The 23485-nt window shown below is 36.2% G+C and overlaps 1 protein-coding gene across 1 annotated transcript; it reads right to left on the bottom strand.

Moving 5' to 3' along the window:
- Positions 1-777: 777 nt before the first annotated feature.
- On the bottom strand, positions 778-23372 carry hs3st3b1a (heparan sulfate (glucosamine) 3-O-sulfotransferase 3B1a). Its single transcript, XM_067456961.1, has 2 exons — positions 22708-23372; positions 778-1924 (listed from the first exon to the last, which is right to left on the bottom strand). The coding sequence occupies exons 1-2, from the start codon at positions 23193-23195 to the stop codon at positions 1306-1308; spliced, it is 1107 nt and encodes a 368-aa protein (XP_067313062.1). The 5' UTR covers positions 23196-23372; the 3' UTR covers positions 778-1305.
- Positions 23373-23485: the final 113 nt, after the last annotated feature.

The raw sequence follows: 23485 nt of genomic DNA, 5'->3' as shown, positions 1-23485 counted from the left end.
ACAGAACTTAATTTAGACCATGGTGACCTAGGTCACTTAAAACCTAGGTCACTTAAAACAACACAGAGTACCACCCCAAAGTCCCTAGCTCCCGGGAAAAGTTCCTTAGGTGGAAAGCCAGCTATAGCTAGTTACAGAATATTCCGGCAATCCATATTTTAATTCTTATATGGTAGGGGGCGCTATTACGCATCTTCTGAAAGTGTACTGAATCTCTTGATCAAAACAAAGGTGAAGAAGAAGCAGCAGAAACAAGTGATAGAAGCATTGCTTACGCACTTGATCATTAAAATTAAACAGCATATAAATCAAAACTGCCTAACGCTACCGGAAGAAATGTTGAAGCAAGACTGTGAAGCTTTGGGGGTGCTGATGGACTCTGTTTTGATCATCGTTCAGAATCCGACCTGGACATTTTCTCAGCTCTTTGTTCAAAGTGTTGGAGTTTTTTTTTTAATGAAACATATCCACATTCAAGTGTTGATTTTAAAAAGTAATGCATGAAGATAGATATATATTTAAAGCAGAGGCTCTTTTCTTTCTCTTGATATATCGCATGTTCAAGTATTCATAAAACAAAATATTTTGGGGGCCATGACATTTTTGTAAAAATGATCAAAAATCAGGAATGCACAATATATCGGCCACCATATCGGTATCAGCCGATATGTGTCCATTTTTAATGTTATTGTTATCAACCCGATAAGATAATTTGTTGGATATAAATAACAGATTAATGATAAATAATGAATTATTTCCTTCAGGTGAGACACACTGTGATGCACACTGTTCGCCATGATGGTTTTGAATTTTTTGAAATACGATTGGAATCCCTTCAAAAAGGAAAATACATTTAAGTTCAACATGTGCAGCGCAAATCTGTCATATAGGCTTCAAACAAATATAATAAGAGTTGTGTAGTGAGAATGCTGAGACTTTTGTTTTTATCGACCAATATATCGGTTATCGGCTTTTGAAATCGAAATAATTATTGGTTATAGGTATCGTCCAAAATGTTCATATAGGTGCATCCCTATCAAAAATGCTGGCGCTGACTGGCAACTTTGTAAAACGTTGGCGGGGAAAGAGTTAAATTCCTATGTCAAACTATTTTTCCTATTGGAGAAGCCAACATAGCAAGCTTACAGATTTGACTGGAATGTAAAAGGTAGAAACTTGCAGTATGTACAACAACAGGTAGGCAGCCAAGTGAGTATATTATTTTCAATAAATTATTATAAAATAGAGTTCTATACTTTTTTTTTTTACAATTATTTTCCAAAATGTGTTCTTAAAGAAAAGAAATCAGTCCCAGCCAAAGTCATGGCCGGTCATGTGGTAGAACTTTCTGTTGAATGGCTTGTAGAAGTCCCTCAGTCTTTGAATTACTTCCGGATGGATGTTTGGGTGCGTGCGGCCTTTAGTTTTGCCGAGGCAGTGCGGTTTGCTGTTGCTCTCGGGTCTTTTGAGGCACGGGAAGCCCTTGGCGGGGTTAAAGTGAAAGTGTTTGTGCGTGACCTCCCTCCTCAGGCCCAAGAAGTGCTGGACGCGGGCCATCTCCCCGGCCGGGTCGCTGATCAGACGCTCCCCGCTCACAAACAACAACTGGCTCATGGGGAAAAACTGCAGCCACTGCTCCAGATGCCTGGCGTACATGCCGATCTGCACCGCGCTCCACGACGTGTCTATTACATTGGCTGTGATGTTTTTAAAAGTCAAGCTCTCGAAGGACGGGATGTCCGGTTTCTTTGAGCGGGTCTGCGTGTAGTCTGAGATCGCCCGGGTTACTGGGTCTCTGACCACAACTATCAGCTTAGTGTCCTTAGACATGGCGTGGATCCGGCCTGGAACCTCCTTGGTTACAAAGTAGCTTGGGGTCTTCTCCATAGTCAGCTGACCCTCCAGAGTTTTGGGCATTAGTTCCCTAGGAGCAGAGAGGCATGGGGTGAGTATCAAAGAAAGATTCATATACTGACAGATACAACAGATATGAAAAACCACAGGACAGTCATGGTACACACACACACACACATATCTCAGTCTATTGTACTGTTAAAGACATAAAGCTCAAAGAAGACACCCATGGATAGTTCAGGACCATCTAATGCGTATTGCACACAAAAATGGCAAGACTTGTATGCATTTTGGAGTTGATCCAGAGACTCAGGAGGCGTTTACACAGAACAGGCCTTACATTTGTATGCATTTTGGTCGTCCATTTTCACAACAGTCAGCAATTTGGGGGCCTGAAAACTCAAACTTTTGAAAATGCTTTTCAAGTTTTTGAAAGTTTGATGGTGGGCTGCTATTGGTGCTTTTGGGGAAGACTGGAATTTGGCCATTTGTGCCACCAAATCGTTAGTTTGAACACAGTATAGAAACAAATAAATTGAATATCATGTAATATAGCACACCTGTTTTATCACTAAAATAAATATTTATTATACGTGCTTCATGCAATATTTTTATTAATAATATTTATAGTGAAAAACTAATTGCAGATACAGCGAATAAAAATTGTAAATAAGAAAAATATATAAATAATAACATGCCTAAAAAATCTCATGTTTGTAAATCTAACAATAAAAATAAATAAAAACAATTTTATATTTATTTAATTTAGCATTATTAGACTTTATAATATCACACACTTTTTAATCGCATATTATAAATGGATACATTACATATATAATTTTTTTTTTTTTTACAATTTACACAATAAAATGGCCTTAACAAGTTTTATCCCTAAAGTCATTCACTATTATATATGTTTAATATTTTTGGTAACACTTCATTGTTACATATCATTCATATATTACAAACAAACTCACACTTCACACACTTTTCCCCAACACATCCTATAAATGTGTACATGAAATGATGTAGCTGAATTTCAGAAACGGGTCACCATTTTTGCAACCGTTGTGCAAGTTTGAAACCCTCTTGACTGCCTCTTCTGTCAGTGCTGGAAATGTATGACCAGAATAAGCTGGAGATTGGACCAAACTTCATATTATTAGTCAAACGTTTTGTTACATTAATTCGACGAAGACAGAGTGAGCCAAAAGCTGTTGGGCTAATATAGAGAAAGTTACATTTTCAGATTGATAACCAAACATGAGTTAACCCGTGCTTGATTTATAGTGACTGCACTTGTGTATGTTATGAAGTTATATTGAGCAAAAACAACAACAACAAAAACATCCATCTTCTTATACTGCGCTTAATCCCTCTTACAGACTTAAAATAATCCTCCTCTGTCACATCACGGCCATCTCAATACAGCTCACCAAATAAATCACACAAAGCCTGGGAAATGTGCATAAATGATACAGCCTACTCCCTTTTCCCCAGTGTTTTATTTCATAGTAGGTTTTCGCTTGTGGATGTAGATTTAATTTCACTCCCATGATACCTGAATCAGCAGTATCAGGCCAGCGGCTTTATTTGGCAAATTAGTCTTTTAACTTTAGCTAGCAAGGGGAATCTCAACTAGGTCAAGTGAGGTTTATGTAAGACCAGACATATAATGCACATAAACAAACTCAGGTCAATGCAGGGTCACCTATGATTATCACACGCTGTTGTTTTTTTTAAAGGGGTCATATCAAGAGGAATCAAATTTCCCTTGATTTGTTTGATATTAAAGAGTTTAATCTATGAAAACATTGTAAGAAGCAGACTTCAAAATAACTTCTTAAAAGCAAAGAGAACATTTACTGAATCTACGCTACTATTTCTGCAGCTTTCTGACGTGAGACAAATACATGTGAACACTTACATTTGAAAATATGATTGGACCCACATAGAGTAATGTAATGATATACACCGTTAATTTTTTTATGTGAAATTACAGTCTGTTCCAGGTTAACTGCATGACTTTCACAGTCATTTCACAGTAGGACTTTTATTTTATCTCGGCACTTTTTGGAATATCACATCATACTGTATTTCTACAGCGCATATGTATGAAAGTACCCAGCATGCAATGCGGCATGAATAGATTATGCTGTGGAGTTTTTTGGTTTTTGCTGCTTTTATTTGTGCTGCTGGTTCATGTATTGTTGGGTTCACTTTTAGCAGTCTGTGTTGTTTTGTATTTGTAATGTTCAGAGAGCTGCAATTGCAAGTCACAAAGCTCACAGTTCTGACTTTATATCACACAATTCTATAAAGTCTCACACTTCTGAGTCTGACATTTTTTTGAGAGAGAATTGAGAGATATAAAGTCAGAATTGTGAGATATAAAGTCAGAATTGAGAGATATAAAGTCAGAATTGAGAGATATAAAGTCAGAATTGAGAGATATAAAGTCAGAATTGAGAGATATAAAGTCCGAATTGAGAGATATAAAGTCCGAATTGAGAGATATAAAGTCAGAATTGAGTGATATAAAGTCAGAACTGAGAGATATAAAGTCAGAATTGAGAGATATAAAGTCAGAATTGAGAGATATAAAGTCAGAATTGAGAGATATAAAGTCAGAATTGAGTGATATAAAGTCAGAATTGAGAGATATAAAGTCAGAATTGAGAGATATAAAGTCAGAATTGAGTGATATAAAGTCAGAATTGAGAGATATAAAGTCAGAATTGTGAGATATAAAGTCAGAATTGAGAGATATAAAGTCAGAATTGAGAGATATAAAGTCAGAATTGAGAGATATAAAGTCAGAATTGAGAGATATAAAGTCAGAATTGAGAGATATAAAGTCAGAATTGAGAGATATAAAGTCAGAATTGAGAGATATAAAGTCAGAATTGAGAGATATAAAGTCAGAATTGAGATATATAAAGTCAGAATTGAGATATATAAAGTCAGAATTGAGATATATAAAGTCAGAATTGAGAGATATAAAGTCAGAATTGAGAGATATATAGTCAGAATTGAGAGATATAAAGTCAGAATTGAGAGATATAAAGTCAGAATTGAGTGATATAAAGTCAGAATTGAGATATATAAAGTCAGAATTGAGATATATAAAGTCAGAATTGAGAGATATAAAGTCAGAATTGAGAGATATATAGTCAGAATTGAGAGATATAAAGTCAGAATTGAGAGATATAAAGTCAGAATTGAGTGATATAAAGTCAGAATTGAGAGATATAAAGTCAGAATTGAGAGATATAAAGTCAGAATTGAGATATATAAAGTCAGAATTGAGAGATATAAAGTCAGAATTGAGAGATATAAAGTCAGAATTGAGATATATAAAGTCAGAATTGAGATATATAAAGTCAGAATTGAGATATATAAAGTCAGAATTGAGAGATATAAAGTCCGAATTGAGAGATATAAAGTCAGAATTGAGAGATATAAAGTCAGAATTGAGAGATATAAAGTCAGAATTGAGAGATATAAAGTCAGAATTGAGAGATATAAAGTCAGAATTGAGATATATAAAGTCAGAATTGAGAGATATAAAGTCAGAATTGAGAGATATAAAGTCAGAATTGAGATATATAAAGTCAGAATTGAGATATATAAAGTCAGAATTGAGATATATAAAGTCCGAATTGAGAGATATAAAGTCAGAATTGAGAGATATAAAGTCAGAATTGAGTGATATAAAGTCAGAATTGAGAGATATAAAGTCAGAATTGAGAGATATAAAGTCAGAATTGAGTGATATAAAGTCAGAATTGAGAGATATAAAGTCAGAATTGTGAGATATAAAGTCAGAATTGAGAGATATAAAGTCAGAATTGAGAGATATAAAGTCAGAATTGAGAGATATAAAGTCAGAATTGAGAGATATAAAGTCAGAATTGAGAGATATAAAGTCAGAATTGAGAGATATAAAGTCAGAATTGAGAGATATAAAGTCAGAATTGAGAGATATAAAGTCAGAATTGAGAGATATAAAGTCAGAATTGAGATATATAAAGTCAGAATTGAGATATATAAAGTCAGAATTGAGAGATATAAAGTCAGAATTGAGAGATATAAAGTCAGAATTGAGAGATATATAGTCAGAATTGAGAGATATAAAGTCAGAATTGAGAGATATAAAGTCAGAATTGAGTGATATAAAGTCAGAATTGAGAGATATAAAGTCAGAATTGAGATATATAAAGTCAGAATTGAGAGATATAAAGTCAGAATTGAGAGATATATAGTCAGAATTGAGAGATATAAAGTCAGAATTGAGAGATATAAAGTCAGAATTGAGTGATATAAAGTCAGAATTGAGAGATATAAAGTCAGAATTGAGAGATATAAAGTCAGAATTGAGAGATATAAAGTCAGAATTGAGAGATATAAAGTCAGAATTGAGAGATATAAAGTCAGAATTGAGAGATATAAAGTCAGAATTGAGTGATATAAAGTCAGAATTGAGAGATATAAAGTCAGAATTGAGATATATAAAGTCAGAATTGAGAGATATAAAGTCAGAATTGAGATATATAAAGTCAGAATTGAGATATATAAAGTCAGAATTGAGAGATATAAAGTCAGAATTGAGAGATATAAAGTCAGAATTGAGATATATAAAGTCAGAATTGAGATATATAAAGTCAGAATTGAGATATATAAAGTCAGAATTGAGAGATATAAAGTCAGAATTGAGTGATATAAAGTCAGAATTGAGAGATATAAAGTCAGAATTGAGAGATATAAAGTCAGAATTGAGAGATATAAAGTCAGAATTGAGAGATATAAAGTCAGAATTGTGTGATATAAAGTCAGAATTGCGAGATATAAAGTCAGAATTGCGAGATAAAAAAGTCGAAATTATCTTTTAAAATGTTTTATTCTGTGGTGGAACCAAGCTTTCATACTTTGCATCATTAGGTGATGGAAGAAAACTAAATTGTGTTGCAAGATGTCACATCTTTCAAAGATGAATCTCAAGCTGCTTTACTATTGTTAAATATCCATCTACAAACAGTTATGAATTTGAAATAAGATATTGGTAAATCTTTATACTGAAGTAACGCTGATAATAGTATGGTTTGACTTACCCTAAAAATCAGCCAATTAGCTCATTTTATATTCTAGCTTGTCAGTGTTTTAATACAATGTTTTCATTTGTCCCTTCTGACTTGACCAAATTTGAATATGAATATACAGCTCCGGAAAAAAATTAAGAGACCATTTAACATTGAGAAATCAATGTTAAGTGGTCTCTTAATTTTTTCCATAGCTGTACAAGGTCTAAGATCCCAATCAAATGGAATACTGATCACCATTATGGTGACTTCAAAACACTAACAATAGCAAACAATAAAATATCTTACATATCTACTGCTTTATAATGCAAATTCACAGTAAAAACAGTAATTTAACAGTAATTTGTAAGAAAATGATCCAGCCTGTTTGTCTGGCTACACCAGACCAAGCTCCTTTTCAGACTGAACATTGGTCTGGGGAGTCTGCTCTGTATTTTTACTGCACAAGAGGCGTGATCAACGGGCATAGTTCAAATGCAATTGGATAGTCCTTTAACCAATCAGACCACAAGAGGCGTGATCAACGGGCATAGTTCAAATGCAATTGGATAGTCCTTTAACCAATCAGACCACAAGAGGCGTGATCAACGGGCATAGTTCAAATGCAATTGGATAGTCCTTTAACCAATCAGACCACAAGAGGCGTGATCAACGGGCATAGTTCAAATGCAATTGGATAGTCCTTTAACCAATCAGACCACAAGAGGCGTGATCAACGGGCATAGTTCAAATGCAATTGGATAGTCCTTTAACCAATCAGACCACAAGAGGCGTGATCAACGGGCATAGTTCAAATGCAAATGGATAGTCCTTTAACCAATCAGACCACAAGAGGCATGATCAACGGGCAACGACCCATCACTTCTCTATCCGTCATCATGTTAAACCCGTCAATAGTGTGCCAGGTGGATGAGCCAGTCTGAGATTGGTTCCCGCAAAAGTGTAACAACAATGCAGTAGAAGTGAATGTACAGGTTTCCAGACTGAGTGGCCGGGTGAAATTAAATCGCCGGCAGATCAGGCTGGGTTTACCCAGTCTACCAGCATGTGTTAATTTCACTGTAAATTTCTGACTACATTGATTTATTGTAAAATAATACTCTTTGATATTTTAAATTCCTGCCAATTTTTCATACACTGTTACCCTTCAAAAGTTTTGACATTAATACTTTTATTCAGCACAGACAGTTCAAGAATGTCAGTAAAAGACATTTATAATTTCCATTCAAATAAATGCTGCTCTTTGAATGTTCTATTCATCAAATAATCCTGAACATTGTATTGTTCATCACAGAAATAAATTACATTTTAAAATAGATTAAAATTGAAAACTATTCAACTATTATTTTAAATTGTAATAACATTTTGCACTAAATCTTTTTTTTTCCCTATATTTTTGATAAATACATAAATGCAGCCTTGGAGAACATGACAGACTTCTTTCAAAAACATTTTAAAAAAATCATACAAACTCCTGACTTTTGAATGGTATAGTTTGCAAGTAGTGTCAAAGGATGTCAGGACAGTAAATGTGTGGCAAATTTTAAAGACAAAAACTATGTAAATGTATTATATAACTAATAAGTAAAAAAGGGTGTTTTAAAATCTTAAAAGCAAAGCAGTCGGTGACAGAAAACAGTGACAAATAAACTCTTTTTTTTTTTTTTTACAAATGTATAATATGAGTCCTTTAAACTGTCAAACAAGATTTATGTTTATCTACAGTTTGGACAAGCCGCTTGAAACAACAGACGGTTTATCTGAAGCCATTTATAGTTTTCTAGTGACAAGAGTTTTGACAATGACAGATGTTTGAAAATAAAATTAGCCGTAGAGCTGAAAGTAGGGAAATAAATGTTGCTGCAATGATTACGCCTGTTAATGAGGTATTTATATATATACGCACACATTACTAGGCAAAGACTGTTGTCTTAACCTCTCCTTCAAGACAAAGTTTAAAAGATAATATCTAAGCGATTACTTGCATGAAGTGGGGAGGTGGGGGAAAAGTTTATACTGTAAGAGGAGAAGAACGACGCGTTGGTTCCTCAGTGATTTGAGAAGTCGGGGGATGAGGGCTAATCCTGTCGGGGGGGGTTGCAGTAGGCCGAGCTCATTAACCACCTACCAGAAGAAAAAAGAAAAACGCACGCGGTGCATATTATGTAATCTTAGAAACCTTGCTATTTCTCTTTGGAGTCTAATCATTAATATGGGATGTGAAAAAAACAAAAAACATAAAGCTAATGAGACATAGACGCATATGGGGGGTGGGGGGGGGGCACTGTGTCTCTCTGCAATTACGTTCACAGTCCCTAAGATACACAAGCTGAGACTTTTGCAGCAGTCCACAGGGATACAAAAAACAACTGATCAAACTTTCCACCTGGTCCCCAAGCAAAACAGACTCGAATCAGAACCGGCATGCATTATTCATCCAAGCAGACAGACTCAAAACGTGGCGCCTTGTATTAGAATCCCAAAACATAAGTGCTGTTGGGAAAGGAGTGGCATTCTTCTGCAATTTGTTTTTCTTGACAGACTGCTCAGCCCGGAAGCAAAGGCTTTTCAAACATCTTAACCCAGCATGCTGTCTCGCAGACAAAATTCATTACGATTTAAAGGGGTCCTATAAAGCCCCTTTTTACACAATGTAAAATAAGTCTCTGATGTCCCCTGAGTGTGTATGTGACGGTTCAGCTCAAAATACCCCACAGATCATTTTTATATATCATGTTAAAATTGTCACTTTTTGAGGGTGCCGTTTTTGTATGTGTCCCTTTAAATGCAAATGAGTAGCTTGAGACCCTCCATTAAAGCTACACTGTGTGATATTTTCCCCCATCTAGCGGTGTAAAGGTATATGACCATCCAGTGAATAATAGTTTCTGTTCCTCTCAATTCTGATTTCGTTTTAACTCCTACGGTGGCCGATTTAGTCCAAGATTAACATGGCAACCCCCCTCTTCACATTCGTCACGAGTGCCATTGAGTGTTAAAACGCGAAAGGCGAAGCTTGAATTTACGGGTATGTCCCTCTTTGGCTAATGTACTTTCAAGATGGAGGAGCAACATGGCGACCGGCATTCGAACCCCTCACCCGTATGTATTTTCAATGGCATATTATAAACTTACGAGAATACTTTATTACTTGAAATAAGTAAATATACATTAATGAGCACATATATTTTTGAAAGAACTAAGTGTTTTTAGCCAGGGCTGGACTGGTAATCTGGCATACCGGGCATTTGCCCGGTGGGCCGACGCACTTTGGGGCCGGTATAGTGTTCAAAAAAAAAAAAAAAGTTTTTTTTTTTTTTTTTTTTTTTTTGTACCACTGACAACATGCAGCGACAGCGGCCCATTGGTTTGTCTTCTGAATTGACAAGGTGAAGCAAGAGAGACCTCCCCTCCATATTAGGCGTTTTTTTCTATTTATTTATTTATTTTTTGAGCACATGGAACTGCAAAAGGCGAATATCCGCACAGCGCAGCCGCTGCGTTTAAATACTGCTCTATGAACGGCACTTTGCTTTATACAATCGTGTGATATGGAAACATTACAGTTCTGCGGTTCTGCAGTTGGTTATTATTGCTGAAAACAGCAGCGAGCATGTAGGCAATACACACAAACGTTTCACTTTAGCAGAACCACAACTTACTCTTCAGCTATTAACAGCGAAGAAATATGGTGTTTTGGAAGAAACATTTATGAAAGATGTTGCTATATTACATAAATTAATATTGCAAAATATAAAGCACTTTTATAGAGGCTGTTTTCGTATTTTCTACAGGTGTTTACATTTTTTTACTTACAAATATAATAGTTTATTATATATGTTTTATATAGTTTTAGAAACCATATAGCCATATAATGAGGAGCAAGGTTTTTACAGTCTATGTTTTTTACCCTGTGACTACCATGATCTTACATTTAAATGAAACTGGCCTACAGTTAAACTATAGTCTATAAAACAGCTTTAAGTCTAGATCCCATGAATTAAGGACAAAGCTTTTTTTCCTCTTTAAAAGTTTTAATAACTTTTTTTGAATAGATTTAATTAAATTTAATAGCCTCATGAAACATAGATATCAGTGTCTTACTGAAATGATGTGTTAACTCTTGAAAAATATGATTGTTCAACCCAAAAATGTGATCATTTACTCACCCTAATGTCATTCCAAACCTAAATGAATTTATTTCTGTGTAGCATAAAATAAAATAATTTTAGTCTGTTTTTTTGTTCATACAATATTCAAAAAGTAGCTAACCAAAATGGCTTGGTTGCCAACATTCTTCAAAACATCTTATTTTGTGTTTCACAGAAGTCATGCAGGTTTGAAATGACACGAGAGTGAGTAAATGATGACAGCATTTAAAAGCATTAAATTTACTTTACTGCATCCTAGCTCAGAATCATCAGTGCTTTACTGCCAAGGGCATTTCTGTGTGACAAAAAAGCAATATTAAGTTTATCTGCATTTGCAGCGAATTCGATAATATCTATCATTATTTGTCCTTGTCCTAGTTTTATTGGAAATTGTACAATTTAAGGCCCCAACCGCAGCAAAAACATTCACGGGGACCTCATGGGCCGGATGTGCTGGGTATGCCAGAGCCGAATTTTAGCCCCAGTCCAGCCCTGTTTTTAGCTAAGAATAAACTAAAAAAGTTACACAGTGTAGCTTTAATGTAGCCTATACTATATCTGCAAAAAGTGTGAAAAGTCCAACCACTTACAGTATTGTAAAAAAAAAAATTTTTTTATCTCCAATTCACGTCCATAGCACAGACATGTTTTGACAAACTCACAACACTAAGCAATAGTAATGATGTCAGCTTTAGCAAGCAACTAATAAATGAGCTAACGGTGATTTTAGCAAGCCAAGAACAGTCAAGAGGGAAAACAGACGTCTGCACAGTCCAGCATGATAAAGTCTTTACTAGCCGCAGTTTAAGATTAAACTGCACTCTTGGACCGGCAGAGAAATAAAGCTCTGCAGCACCACAGGGTTAAATTAGAGAGCCTGCTGTGTTAGATGGCGGTTATTACCTTGTTTTGTCTAGAGGGAAGTGAGCTGTGTCTTCTTCGGAGCTTGTTTTTGAAGAGCTCTCTGTAAACCTATGTTTACATTATCTGCTATCAGGTAACACGTTCAAAGGCTGGTGTTTATGCCATTTCAAAGTCTATGTGCTGTTTGAAGTTCCCTCAGGATAGTTTGAGATGCTGAGAAGATGGACGTCATAGAACAACACTTTGCAGCAGGGATCTGCTCTGTTTAATGAGTTGCTTTTTGCTCATGCAACTGTTCAGTGGAGTTTCTTAATGTTTTGACTTTTTTAGTTACAGCCTTGATAGCATACCTTATACTTATGTTTATGTTAGATGATTATGTTTTTGATGTAGTCTATATGTAAATCAACTTCTTTTACAAAAACATTGGTTGTAAAATGTGAATCTTTCAAGATGATTCATTCTTTGAGCTTCATACATGAGCTTAATATACACTACTATTCAAAAGTTTGGGGTTAGTAAGTTTATTATTATTATTCAGCAAGGGTGCATTAAATTAATCAAAAGTGACAGTAAAGACATTGATATGGTGTTATAAGAGACTTCTATTTCAAATAATCTATTTCTGTTCTTTTGAACTTTCTATTCATGAAAGAATCCTCAAAAAATGTTATATATAATTTCAACGCAAACACTATATTGCCAAACGTGTTACGATGCCTGCCTTTACATGCACATGAACTTTAATGACATCCCATTCTTTATCTGTATGGTTTAATACTGAGCTCGCCCACCCTTAGCAGCTATAACAGCTTCAACTCTTCTGGGAAGGCTTACCCAGTTTCCACAAGGTTTAGGAGTGTGTTTATGGGAATTTTTGACCATTCTTCTAGAAGCACATTTGTGAGATCAGGCAATGATGTTGGATGAGAAGGCCTGACTCTTAGTCTCCGCTCTAATTCATCCCAAAGGTGATCTATCGGGTTGAGGTCAGGACTCTGTGCAGGCCAGTCAAGTTCCTCCACACCCAACGCTCATCCAAGACATGGATGAGCGTTGGGTGTGGAGGAACTTGACTTGGACCTTATGGACCTTGCTTTGGGCACAGGTGCGCAGTCATGTTGGAACAGGAAGGCGCCTTCCCCGAACTGTTCCCACAAAGTTAGGAGCATGACATTGTCCAAAATGTCTTGGTATGCTAAAACATTAAGAGTTCCTTTCAATGGAACTAAGAGGCCAAACCCAACCACTGAAAAACCACACCATTATCCCCTCCACCAAACTTTACATTTGGCACAATGTAGTCAAGGACCGTTCTCCTGGCTACCGCCAAATCCAGACTCGGCCATTGGATTGCCAGATAGAGAAACGAGATTTGTCACCCTAGAGTCCATTGGCGGTGTGCTTTATATCACTGCATCCAACGTTTTGCATTGCACTTGGTGATGCGAGGCTTGGATGAGCTGCTCGGTCATGGAAACCCATTCCATGAAGCTCTCTACACACTGTTCTTGAGCTAATCTGAAGGTCACACAAAGTTTGGAGGTCTGTAGCTATTGACTCTGCAGAAAGTTGGTGACTTCTGCGCACTGTGTGCCTCAACATGCGCTGACACTGCTCAGATTTTACGTGGCCTACCACTTCATGGCTGAGTTGCTGTTGTTCCCAGTTGCTTCCACTTTGTTAAAATACCACTAACAGTTGACTGTGGAATATTTAGTAATGAGGAAATGTCATGAATGGACTTATTGTACAGGTGGCAGCCTATCACGGTACCTCGCTTGAGTTCACTGAGCTCCTAAGAGTGAATCATTCTTTGACAAATGTTTGTAGAAGCGTCTGCATGCCTAGTGCTTGAGTTTATACACCTGTGGACATGGACGTGATTCAGTGGTTTGGAGGGGTGTCCCAGTACTTTTGGCAATATTGTGTATTATAATTATTACTAAAGGATCCTTGTGACACTGAAGACTGGAGTAATCGCATAAATTACATTTATTAAAATAGAAGAAGTTATTTTACAGTGTAATAATATTTCACAATAATACTGTTTTACTGCATTTTTGATCAAATAATGCAGCCCGATGAGCATAAGAGACTGTTGTGTTCATGAGTGAATTATAATATTAGCTACTATTTTGAAACAGGAAGTCAGAACTGTTAAAGTTCCTGAATAAATGTAATGATGTAATGTGTGTGAGAACTGAAGTAAATTGAGTAAACAAGATGGACTAAGGTTGCCTCTACTCTCGCCTGTTTTCTTGTTTAATAACTCTGAAAATAGACCACAAACTTCTTCCAAATACATTTAAACCAACCCTAAACTTTTGAACAGTAGTGTATATATTATACTAAGCCCTGCTAAAGCACATAGTTTAGTAAACCCTAACCCCAACTAACCTGTGTGTTTTACTGTGCAGCACTCATAGAAGGACATTGGTTTGTTTGTTAGATGCTATATCTTCCAATTTGCTTAAAATAATATAAAATAAAATATAATGGCTTATTAAAATGGAGCACAGCACCTCGTATATATATTATACCCACCTGTTTTCAAGAAAAATGAGCACTTAGCATTGGTCATTTTAAGAGAGCAGAGACACAACCTGGGAATGAATTATTCTAGGAACATCACTTTGTAAAAAAAATAAAAATAAAAAAACCGGGAGGGTACAAGAAGTGGTGGTATGCAGCTACTTCAAATAATCTGACAGAGTTTCTGTGAGACACGTTCCAGACCCGCATCAAAGCTCAAGCTGGGGGGGCCGTGGGTCCTTTCGTGACTAAAGTATGACGTCTTATCATTTGTGCGCTCTCATCAACTCAGCTTGAGTATTTCTGTCTGCAGATAAAACAGTATTCAATTTTATATTTTTGTGTGCAGATAAAAAAAAAATATTGAACTCTTGAACCCCCCCCCCCCACACACACACACACACACACACACACCATTCTATGTTCACAATGCACATGCTTGTCAACTTAATACGAACTCAAAACATCAGTCTGACAGTCTAAACACAGTCGTTTAAAGGGAATTTCGGAGAGGCTAGCAATAGCAAGCAAACATTGTAAGCCTGAGATCACACCCTCCCTTCAGATCGTCTCCAAAGCCATGCCTCCTTCAAAACATAAAACGCACAACAGAGCAGAGTCTGCAAAGTGTCACAAGAGATGGTGTTGAATTAACTCAAGGCTCAAAGAACTTAACATCACAATAATAATAAATGTTAACAACTTAGAGCGCTGAGTTGTAGCACCTGACAGATTCATTTCGCGTTGATAGTGTTGACATTGAAAGGCATAAATCCGAGTCTAAGGATGTGAACAGCTCTGTGTAGATCTTCTAGTGTTCCCGTCTGTTAATTACTGTTATGACATGGTGTGAATGCAGCATAAACTCGTTGTTTTGGTTCAGGAGAAACTGTAAAAGGCGGTTGCTGATTGTTTGCAGAAACACACGTCTGACGTCTGATGTCTGCACGCTCTGCATATTAATACCTTATTGCATGACCATATTGTAGCCTACTAACATGCATACCCATAGGGTATTGGCTGTTAATTATTACGTATAAAGCTAATATTAATACTTTATTGCATGGCCATATTGTAGCCTATATGAATAAATCATACCCAATAATGTAGGCAGGTTTATAATCACCAAGATCCCAAATTTTAGGGGGGTTCAGGGGCATGGTTCCCCAAGAAAATTTGATTTCTATGATCTACATATGTGCATTTTAAGATGTTCTGAAGGCCAAAAAATTAGATAACAATAGCTTGAAAACCATGTCACTGGGCAGTAGATTATTTGTCTTTCTTATCTCCACATCTCTCTTTTTCTCTGTTTATATCTTGACCTGTCTCTTCCCCTCATAACGCTGAGCTTTGACTGATATAGACTAGTTTTTTTCATTTTCGTCAGTGAAGAAAGTAAAAATATGGTTTACATATTAACATTCTGATATTTGTTTTATGAATAATTTTCTTAGACATGTTAATTTACTGTTTATTAAAGTTCAAGTTTATTAAATTAATTCACTATATAAACACATTCATTACTAATATGCCAGTTTAAAAAAAACTGAGATTTTTTTAATTTACTGAAGGTTACAAATGGAATTATATTAATTTACAATATATACAAATTCATTATCAATATGACTAATCTGATGAAAATGGCTTTGTTAATATTTCTTGTTCGTTTATTAGGCCTAGGCTACATTATGAATCACATGGGCATATTTTTAACTCAAAATGACGAAATTACACAAATGATTATTCATTTGTCTGAATATTTTTGTCTATTGTTTAACATTTCTAACTTAAAGCAGCAGCTGTCAAACATAAATGTTTATTTCAACTGTTTACATTTCTCTCACTTTACGTCGAGTTGCGCTGCTAAAATTCGCGCTCATGGCCTCAGCAGTTTCTGTGTGAACATAAAGCCCCTCACGGACGACTGCCCACATAAACATAATAAAACATAAACAAAACAACATAAATCCAGGCCTGGTCCTCTCTCGTCTTCCGCTGTCCTTGCTCCTCCTTTTATGCTCCCGTCACATGGCCGCGAGACGAGACCGGTGTGCCACGCAGCTGGCACTCGTCAACACAAATCACCGGCCCGCTCTCGCGGTCCCTCGCCCCGCTGCCTGTCACACCACAATTATTAATTTCTATGAGGATGCGAGAGAGTTTCAACCAGAATAACAAAAAGTTTATGAAAAAAATTGCCTACCCAACTTTTTAACTATGAGATGTTGACTTTCCTTTCTGAGTTAATTTAGTTACGTGTCAGGGTGAATGAATGAAATTTCACCATGAAATCATGAATTATTGCAGTATAATGGTTTTACCTGTGCACATTTAACAGAGGTGTACAAGTAAACCTTACTCCCCAGGCCTCAAGAGGAACACCAGTTACTCTAGACTCTAGAGGCTGCCGTCTTTACGATCCTTGTTAGCGGATCCCCTCCCATGCCGAAAATGCCGGCTCCAGCAGTGCCAGTAGAACCAGAGGGGTTACATTGGTGCCGTGACCCGGGTGGGAGTGATGATTAGTTACTGATCTCAAGAGGCGCACTAGCGGCTGATGCTAGAGGCTGCAGTCTTTAGTGTCCTTGGCACCTCCCACATTGGAGACAACAGCTCGGGTCAGTAGAACCGGAGGGGTTACACACATAGTTATTCATATATATATATATCAATAACAAACCCCAAACATCCCACCATCCAATCAATTCCTGATGGCCAAAATTAAGCCCTGCCCTACAAGAAGCCGTTTCACTCAGATATACAATACATCAAAATAGAAATGAAAAGAGGATTGCAGGTTCCATTTATGTTGACTTTGCTTCCATTGGCTAAACAAATATGAAAATACATAGGTTACAGGTCCGCCTTGCCCTCAGCAGGCAGCATCATAGACATACTTCCAATAAAAATGGACTACTTTACACAATATTTGTGTGTGTGTGCAGTACATTTGTATATAAATTAGAGTATTAGCCTTAGCAACTTCAGACCCACTTATGAGGTTCCATGGCAGGCGTTTATTTAGGCAGCAGACAGGAAGGCAGCTCGCTGGGTTTTGAACAGAGCTCTACTTTCCCTTAATGTGCCAGTGAAGAGAAGAGCCAAGGGTTTATAAATTATTATAAGCAACTGGCTTTTCACACAGAAGAAATCCGTCACTCTCTTCAATCCAGTCGTGCCTTACCATCCCACACAAAGGCTAGCAGCAATTTTATCAGTAAACACAACAGCAACATCATTCAAGACTGAGGAAAAGTTACGTGCATGTTTTAAGAATACCCTCATTCTGCTCCTCTCAGGGCTTTTTTGGGAGGGAGATCCTGCTGTGTTTCTCAAAAAACACTTTCACCCTCTGAGCACATTTGCATACAAAGTGAAGAAAGAAACAACACAATTCACTCTAATTGCCTGCTCTTTCTCACTAGGGTTAATGCAGAACCTCAGGGGTTCAGCAGATCCTCTTTTGAAACATTCAGCATCTCACTCAATAGACTCACTTCCAATTTACTACCAGCATCTGCCATCCACAAACAAGCTACTCCTTGTGACTTCATCATTGCTTCGGAGTCAATAAGTAATATGATTGCGCCAGAGAAATTTTCACTTATGTCCTTTTCTGAATCATCTCAAAGGGACAGTTGTGTAATCTTGACCAACGTGCAATTATTACCATTAAAATGCATTTAAATGACCATGGTAATGCCACAATATTCTTTAAAAGTATCAAATACGAACATGCTATATGAATATGGTAATTTAGTACAGTTTTAGCTAATGCCATTAACCCTATAAAGTCTACAGTATTAGATTTGAGGCACACATTTCTATAGCTTCTAAATTATCAATATAAAAACTTTTCTGAATGATAGTTTAGACCTTTTTAGCAAGTACAAGACTTTTTAGTATAATTGTAAAAATGTGCCCCTTCAGGTCATGATACACACGTGTATTTTTGTTGTGACATCTTAATTGATGTATTATAAAAAATTAACTTTTATTAATATTTCAAGATGGACAGTCACTGGACTGAGACAACTAATTATAATGTACAAATAAAATAATTTTAAAATGTGAGTATCAAAATATGATACATCTTTTTTTAATTATTGATTTTTATTTTATTGATTTTTTTTTCTTTATTTCACTCATCATTGTAGTATTATATGTTTTGCAACCACAATACAAACTACAGAGCTTTGATCACAAAATTAAGCATTTAAATATCATCTTACTAAGAAATATTATTGGGAGATATGGAGTGGCAACAGATAATTATATGCATTTTATGCAAGTATCTGCTTTCATTTTATAAAAACATTCAAATGATTTGTCAAGCTATCAGAATTTCATCTTACTTCATAAATATCAGCATCTGCAACAAATGTCATACTTTTGCTTAGTTTCGTCTTCTGAATAAAATAGTTTTTTCCTCCTCATGCACGAGCTCCATATTCTCGCTATATAACGGGCATAAAATCCTGAAATATCAAATATAATACTCACAACAACAAAACAACATGTATAGATTTCTTTTTAGAATGTAACATTTAGTCTGAAGGTTCAATAAACTGCTTAATAAACTAATACTTTTATTTCAGGCTTTACAGGGTTAATTGTAAGAGTTGACTGCAAGAGAATCAGACTAGGGGGTAAAATTAGGAACAAAATCATAACATCCACAAATGAATGGCCTGTTTATTGAATTCATCAGCCCTTCTGTTTCTTCAAAAGCCTGAGAAAAGTCCCGCAGCATGTACAGTTATAAAGTCCTGCTGTGCTCAGTCACCCTTCTGAACGCCTCCTCTGCGTTGGACTAACAGTGCAGCAGAGCTCAATACCTCCACTGGAGACGTGGCCACCTGGCTGCATGCTTCTCTCTCCATGTTTCTGCCTCACAATTAGTCTATGGGCTCCCTGGATAAAGGGGCTCATCCTGCTCTTTGCCTCTTCCTTGTATTCCCCACTGTGCGTCAATACCGAAGGAACTGGGTCTTCAGATTCCTCCACAGTTACACAATTACAAGCTTCGGGGTGCATTTTCCTTTGCTAGGGTTTCCAACAGAACTTGTCAGCATTTCATTTAGTATTTGTTGATGTTTATATGAAACAAACTGCATAGTTTGATTATTAGATTGGCCACTGTCAATCACATGATCTAAGGTTATTCTTGGTCAAACTAACTACCAAAATAGACAAATGTATTGGTATCCAAATTCTGTATGTCTCTTAAAAATAATGGTTCTTTATTGTCATTAAGGCTTTCATTAAGATCCTTTAACATCCATGGACTCTTCCCATTATAAAAATGGTTCTTTATAGTGGAAAAATGTTCTTAACGCTAAGATTTTTTTTTTAAACCATTAAATGCATGAATGTTTCGCCTATCACATTACATATTTGGGTCTTTAGCGACCCGGATCTATAGATCTCTACCTGTCTCGCGACATATAAAACTCTCCTGATATTAGAGTAACAGTTACAGAAGAATAATATAAAGCACATTTTGTTTCCTTGTGGAGCTTGTAAGGGTTCAGTTTGAGCAGATGTGTTCCACCATCATCACTGTCCTCATCAGAGCTCATTTCAGTACATTCAGCATCTGCCTCATATTAACCATCTCAAACATATTCTCAAAACTATCATTTTCAACATCTTCAAAATCAATATTTTGATCTCTGACAGCTTCTTCAGCAGATCCACCATCAGTGACAGTGACAGTAATATCTGATTGTGTTCAGTTCTTGCTCTGCAGTAAATCTCTGAGCCATTTCAAGTTTTGCTGATGATTCTTCCTATTCTTTTGTTTTCTGCCTGCTGTGACTGTGAGTGTAACGTCACTTCATCATTGTGTATTAGACACTGACACCTTGAGGAGTAAAGGTGAATTGCACTTATTCAGTCATCAAAGATTCAATTATTGTTGTGCAGAAAACAATAATTACACTGTTACACACCTCAGGATGTTAGTGACCCTATACAAAAAAAAAAATAAAAAAAAATAATGGGAAAACAGGCATTCTTCTATACTGTCTTTTTCTTTTTTTATAATGAATTGATTGAGGAATACTAAGAAGGTTAATGTCTAACTTAAAATGAATGAGGAGGGGGGTATAGTGAATGACGTCCCGGGTCACTAAAGACACTAGGGTATGCGTTTAAGTGTTAAGAACTCTTTATTGAAAGGTTCTTCAGGAAACCAAAACTTGTTCTTTTACAGCATCACTGTGAAAACAGCAATTTGAAACCTTTATTTTTAAGTGTGCGTGAGACAACAACTAGCCACATTTCTGTGACTCAGAATGTCAAACTTAATGTAAAACCACAGAAGGGAAAACGGTTTTGTATCTATTTTTCTCAATATAGCTATCTGGTAAAAGAATAAAAATAAAATAAATGAAAAATACTAGGAATTGAGGGTCAAACTTCGACAGACTTGTGCAAATGCACCTGACTATGAAGGGGTGTTACACAAGCACCGAGCATAATGTTTATTTAGTCTGTGTTTGTCTTGAGTCATTCCAGCATTTTATCTAGTTCACCGTTACCCCTATACACTGTGTTGGAAAGAATTCATTCCCACGTCAAACATAACAGTGTGTGTGACTATATATATATTATATATATATATATATATATATATATATATATATATATATATATATATATATTCACACTCAACATGTTTCCTTTTCTCTCTTTTGGGTTCTTTAATGTAGCCTATATCATAGCCATCAACAGTAGTTCTACTTTTAACATGTAAAATATAATAATGACAATGCTCTAAATCCTTTATACAAAACAGGGTCAGGTGCCTTTAACTACTTTGTACTTACATCAAAAAATGAATTCTTAGATATCATGTACTTAGTGTAAGAGAAGGGTCAACAGAGTAATTATAGATGTAATTACAGAAATTAATTAAAACTGTAATTAAATGCAGGTATTACATGTATATAAGTATAATGTAAAAACTTGTCAAAACACTATCTAATTATGGTAAAACATTATGTTACAGTGTCCTTGTTACATATACGTACCACGGTAATAAGAGTAAATTATGCACAATTACATGAAACTAACCCTCAACCAAACCCTAATTCCACCTATAGTAAGTACATGTAGTTAATTAATATTACTCATAACATAAATATATAATTACACTGTACCAATGACACCTTGAAATAAAGTGTAGCCCAAAGTATTTGACACTTAATACAAAGTGGGACCCAAAACATGGTAAAACACTGACTGCAGGCATTTGAGGTCTTTGTAAGATTTTGGATATTAATGACTCAAATGGGACTAAATCCATCAGAAGTTAAATATCCAAAATCTCAAAAGTTTTCAATGACTTCAGTAAATATTAAAGAGTTATCATGCTTTTCACTTTAGAATATTGTTCCAAATAATTATTAATTTCTTTTTGAAGGATTTGTTATACTTGTCATTACTAGTTGATTACCATGATCTTCATTTTAAAATTAATTATGCATTATGCATTATTCATGTTAATTATTAACCTGTATAGTCCTCTGGGAGGTATGAAAAAACAATTTAATTGATTGGCTAATAGTGAACTACCACATTCAGCTGAGCACTGTACTTACTAATTCATTAATCAGAGCTTCTTGTTAGTTAGTTAATAGCATATATATATAATTTTTTTTTATTATTATTTATTTATTTATTATAATTTCATAGAATTGTAATTCCAGCCTGGAAAACCAGGAAAATAAATTTTCTTAAACTTGGTAATTTGCAAGAAATTGCCATTTGTGAGTGCAATGAAAATAAAACTCGTGAAAATGTATTGGTTACTTTCTGATACAATATACAATACAATATAAATGGTATAGCTTTTTTTTTTTATAATTGTATAAAATGTAATAACTTGTGGTTACGAAACAGTTTAAAACGTCGTTGTAACCTATATTAATAGGCCTATGTTCATTAAAAAATGATAATAATAATAATAATAATAATAATAATAATAATAAAATAAAATAAAAACATTTTTTAAGAACCAACATTTGTTTGGTTTGGTTTGCAAGCCTTAAACAGTGTAGTAATATTTCGCGCAGTTACTATAATGGCAGGTTTATGTGTCACTATGAATATGAGCCATATAATTCCCCGGTCGTAATCCGCTTTTATCCTGTAAAACGCAAGTGTGAGTACCGGCGTGTTGTGGATGAACGTACCTGTACCACTCGAGTCCCTTCTCGTAGTTGCGATCAAAAAAGTGCGGCTCCGCTCCCACCGCGCGGATATCAGGATGGAGGCGCAGGAACTCGAGCAGCGCGCGCGTCCCGCCCTTCTTCACCCCTATTATAATCGCTTGGGGCAACTTTTTGGTCTCGGAGCCGTTCAGAGCACCTGCCGCTGCCGAGTCCTCCTCATATGCGACATCGCCCTTGCTTTCCTCCCAGCCATCTCCTCTGCTGTCAGCATCACTCTCGTTGTTCAATAAGTCCCTGGACTGGCTTTTGAGGAGCATCTCCTGCTCTTGTTTCTGGAGGGGTCTGGGAGGTCTCCCTCTGCTCCTCTCTTCCATCGTGAAGGTCGGTGTGGTGGAGCAGGAGCCCACGCAGCAGTACAGCATATACACCCACAGGGACAGCATGATGCAGAACACGAAAAGTTTATTTTTCACCGGCTGAGTTGAGTGACAGAGCAGACTATATTCCATAGGGCATGTTGGCAAAGTTACTTGTTCCTCCGCATAAGTCCCTGAAACATGCAGGCATCTCCGCGGGAGAGGTAAAATATGAGCATGAGCCGTCGGCAGATGTTGAATTCATCTCACATCTGTTCACACGAGCGCGTGTTGTTCGCGCATCACTCCATCGCCTCCCACCGGTTCATGTCATCTGAGTGAACGACGGGCCATGCGCGCTATTTAAAGGAGAGGGGCGTGGGATTGGCAGCGGGATTGACCAATCGGAGTACGTGCCCCAAGCCCTTAGTTGTTTTTCATCT

Source organism: Pseudorasbora parva, chromosome 2 (assembly GCF_024679245.1).
Source record: "Pseudorasbora parva isolate DD20220531a chromosome 2, ASM2467924v1, whole genome shotgun sequence".
Lineage (NCBI taxonomy): Eukaryota > Metazoa > Chordata > Actinopteri > Cypriniformes > Gobionidae > Pseudorasbora > Pseudorasbora parva.
This window is presented reverse-complemented; position numbering and strand designations above follow the sequence as displayed.

Coding starts and splice junctions, on each gene's coding strand:
- hs3st3b1a (XM_067456961.1), bottom strand. CDS start 23,195: ATGGAATATAGTCTGCTCTGTCACTCAACTCAGCCGGTGAAAAATAAA. Junction 1,925..22,707: donor AAGGGACTCGAGTGGTACAG/GTACGTTCATCC, acceptor CTCTGCTCCTAG/GGAACTAATGCCCAAAACTC.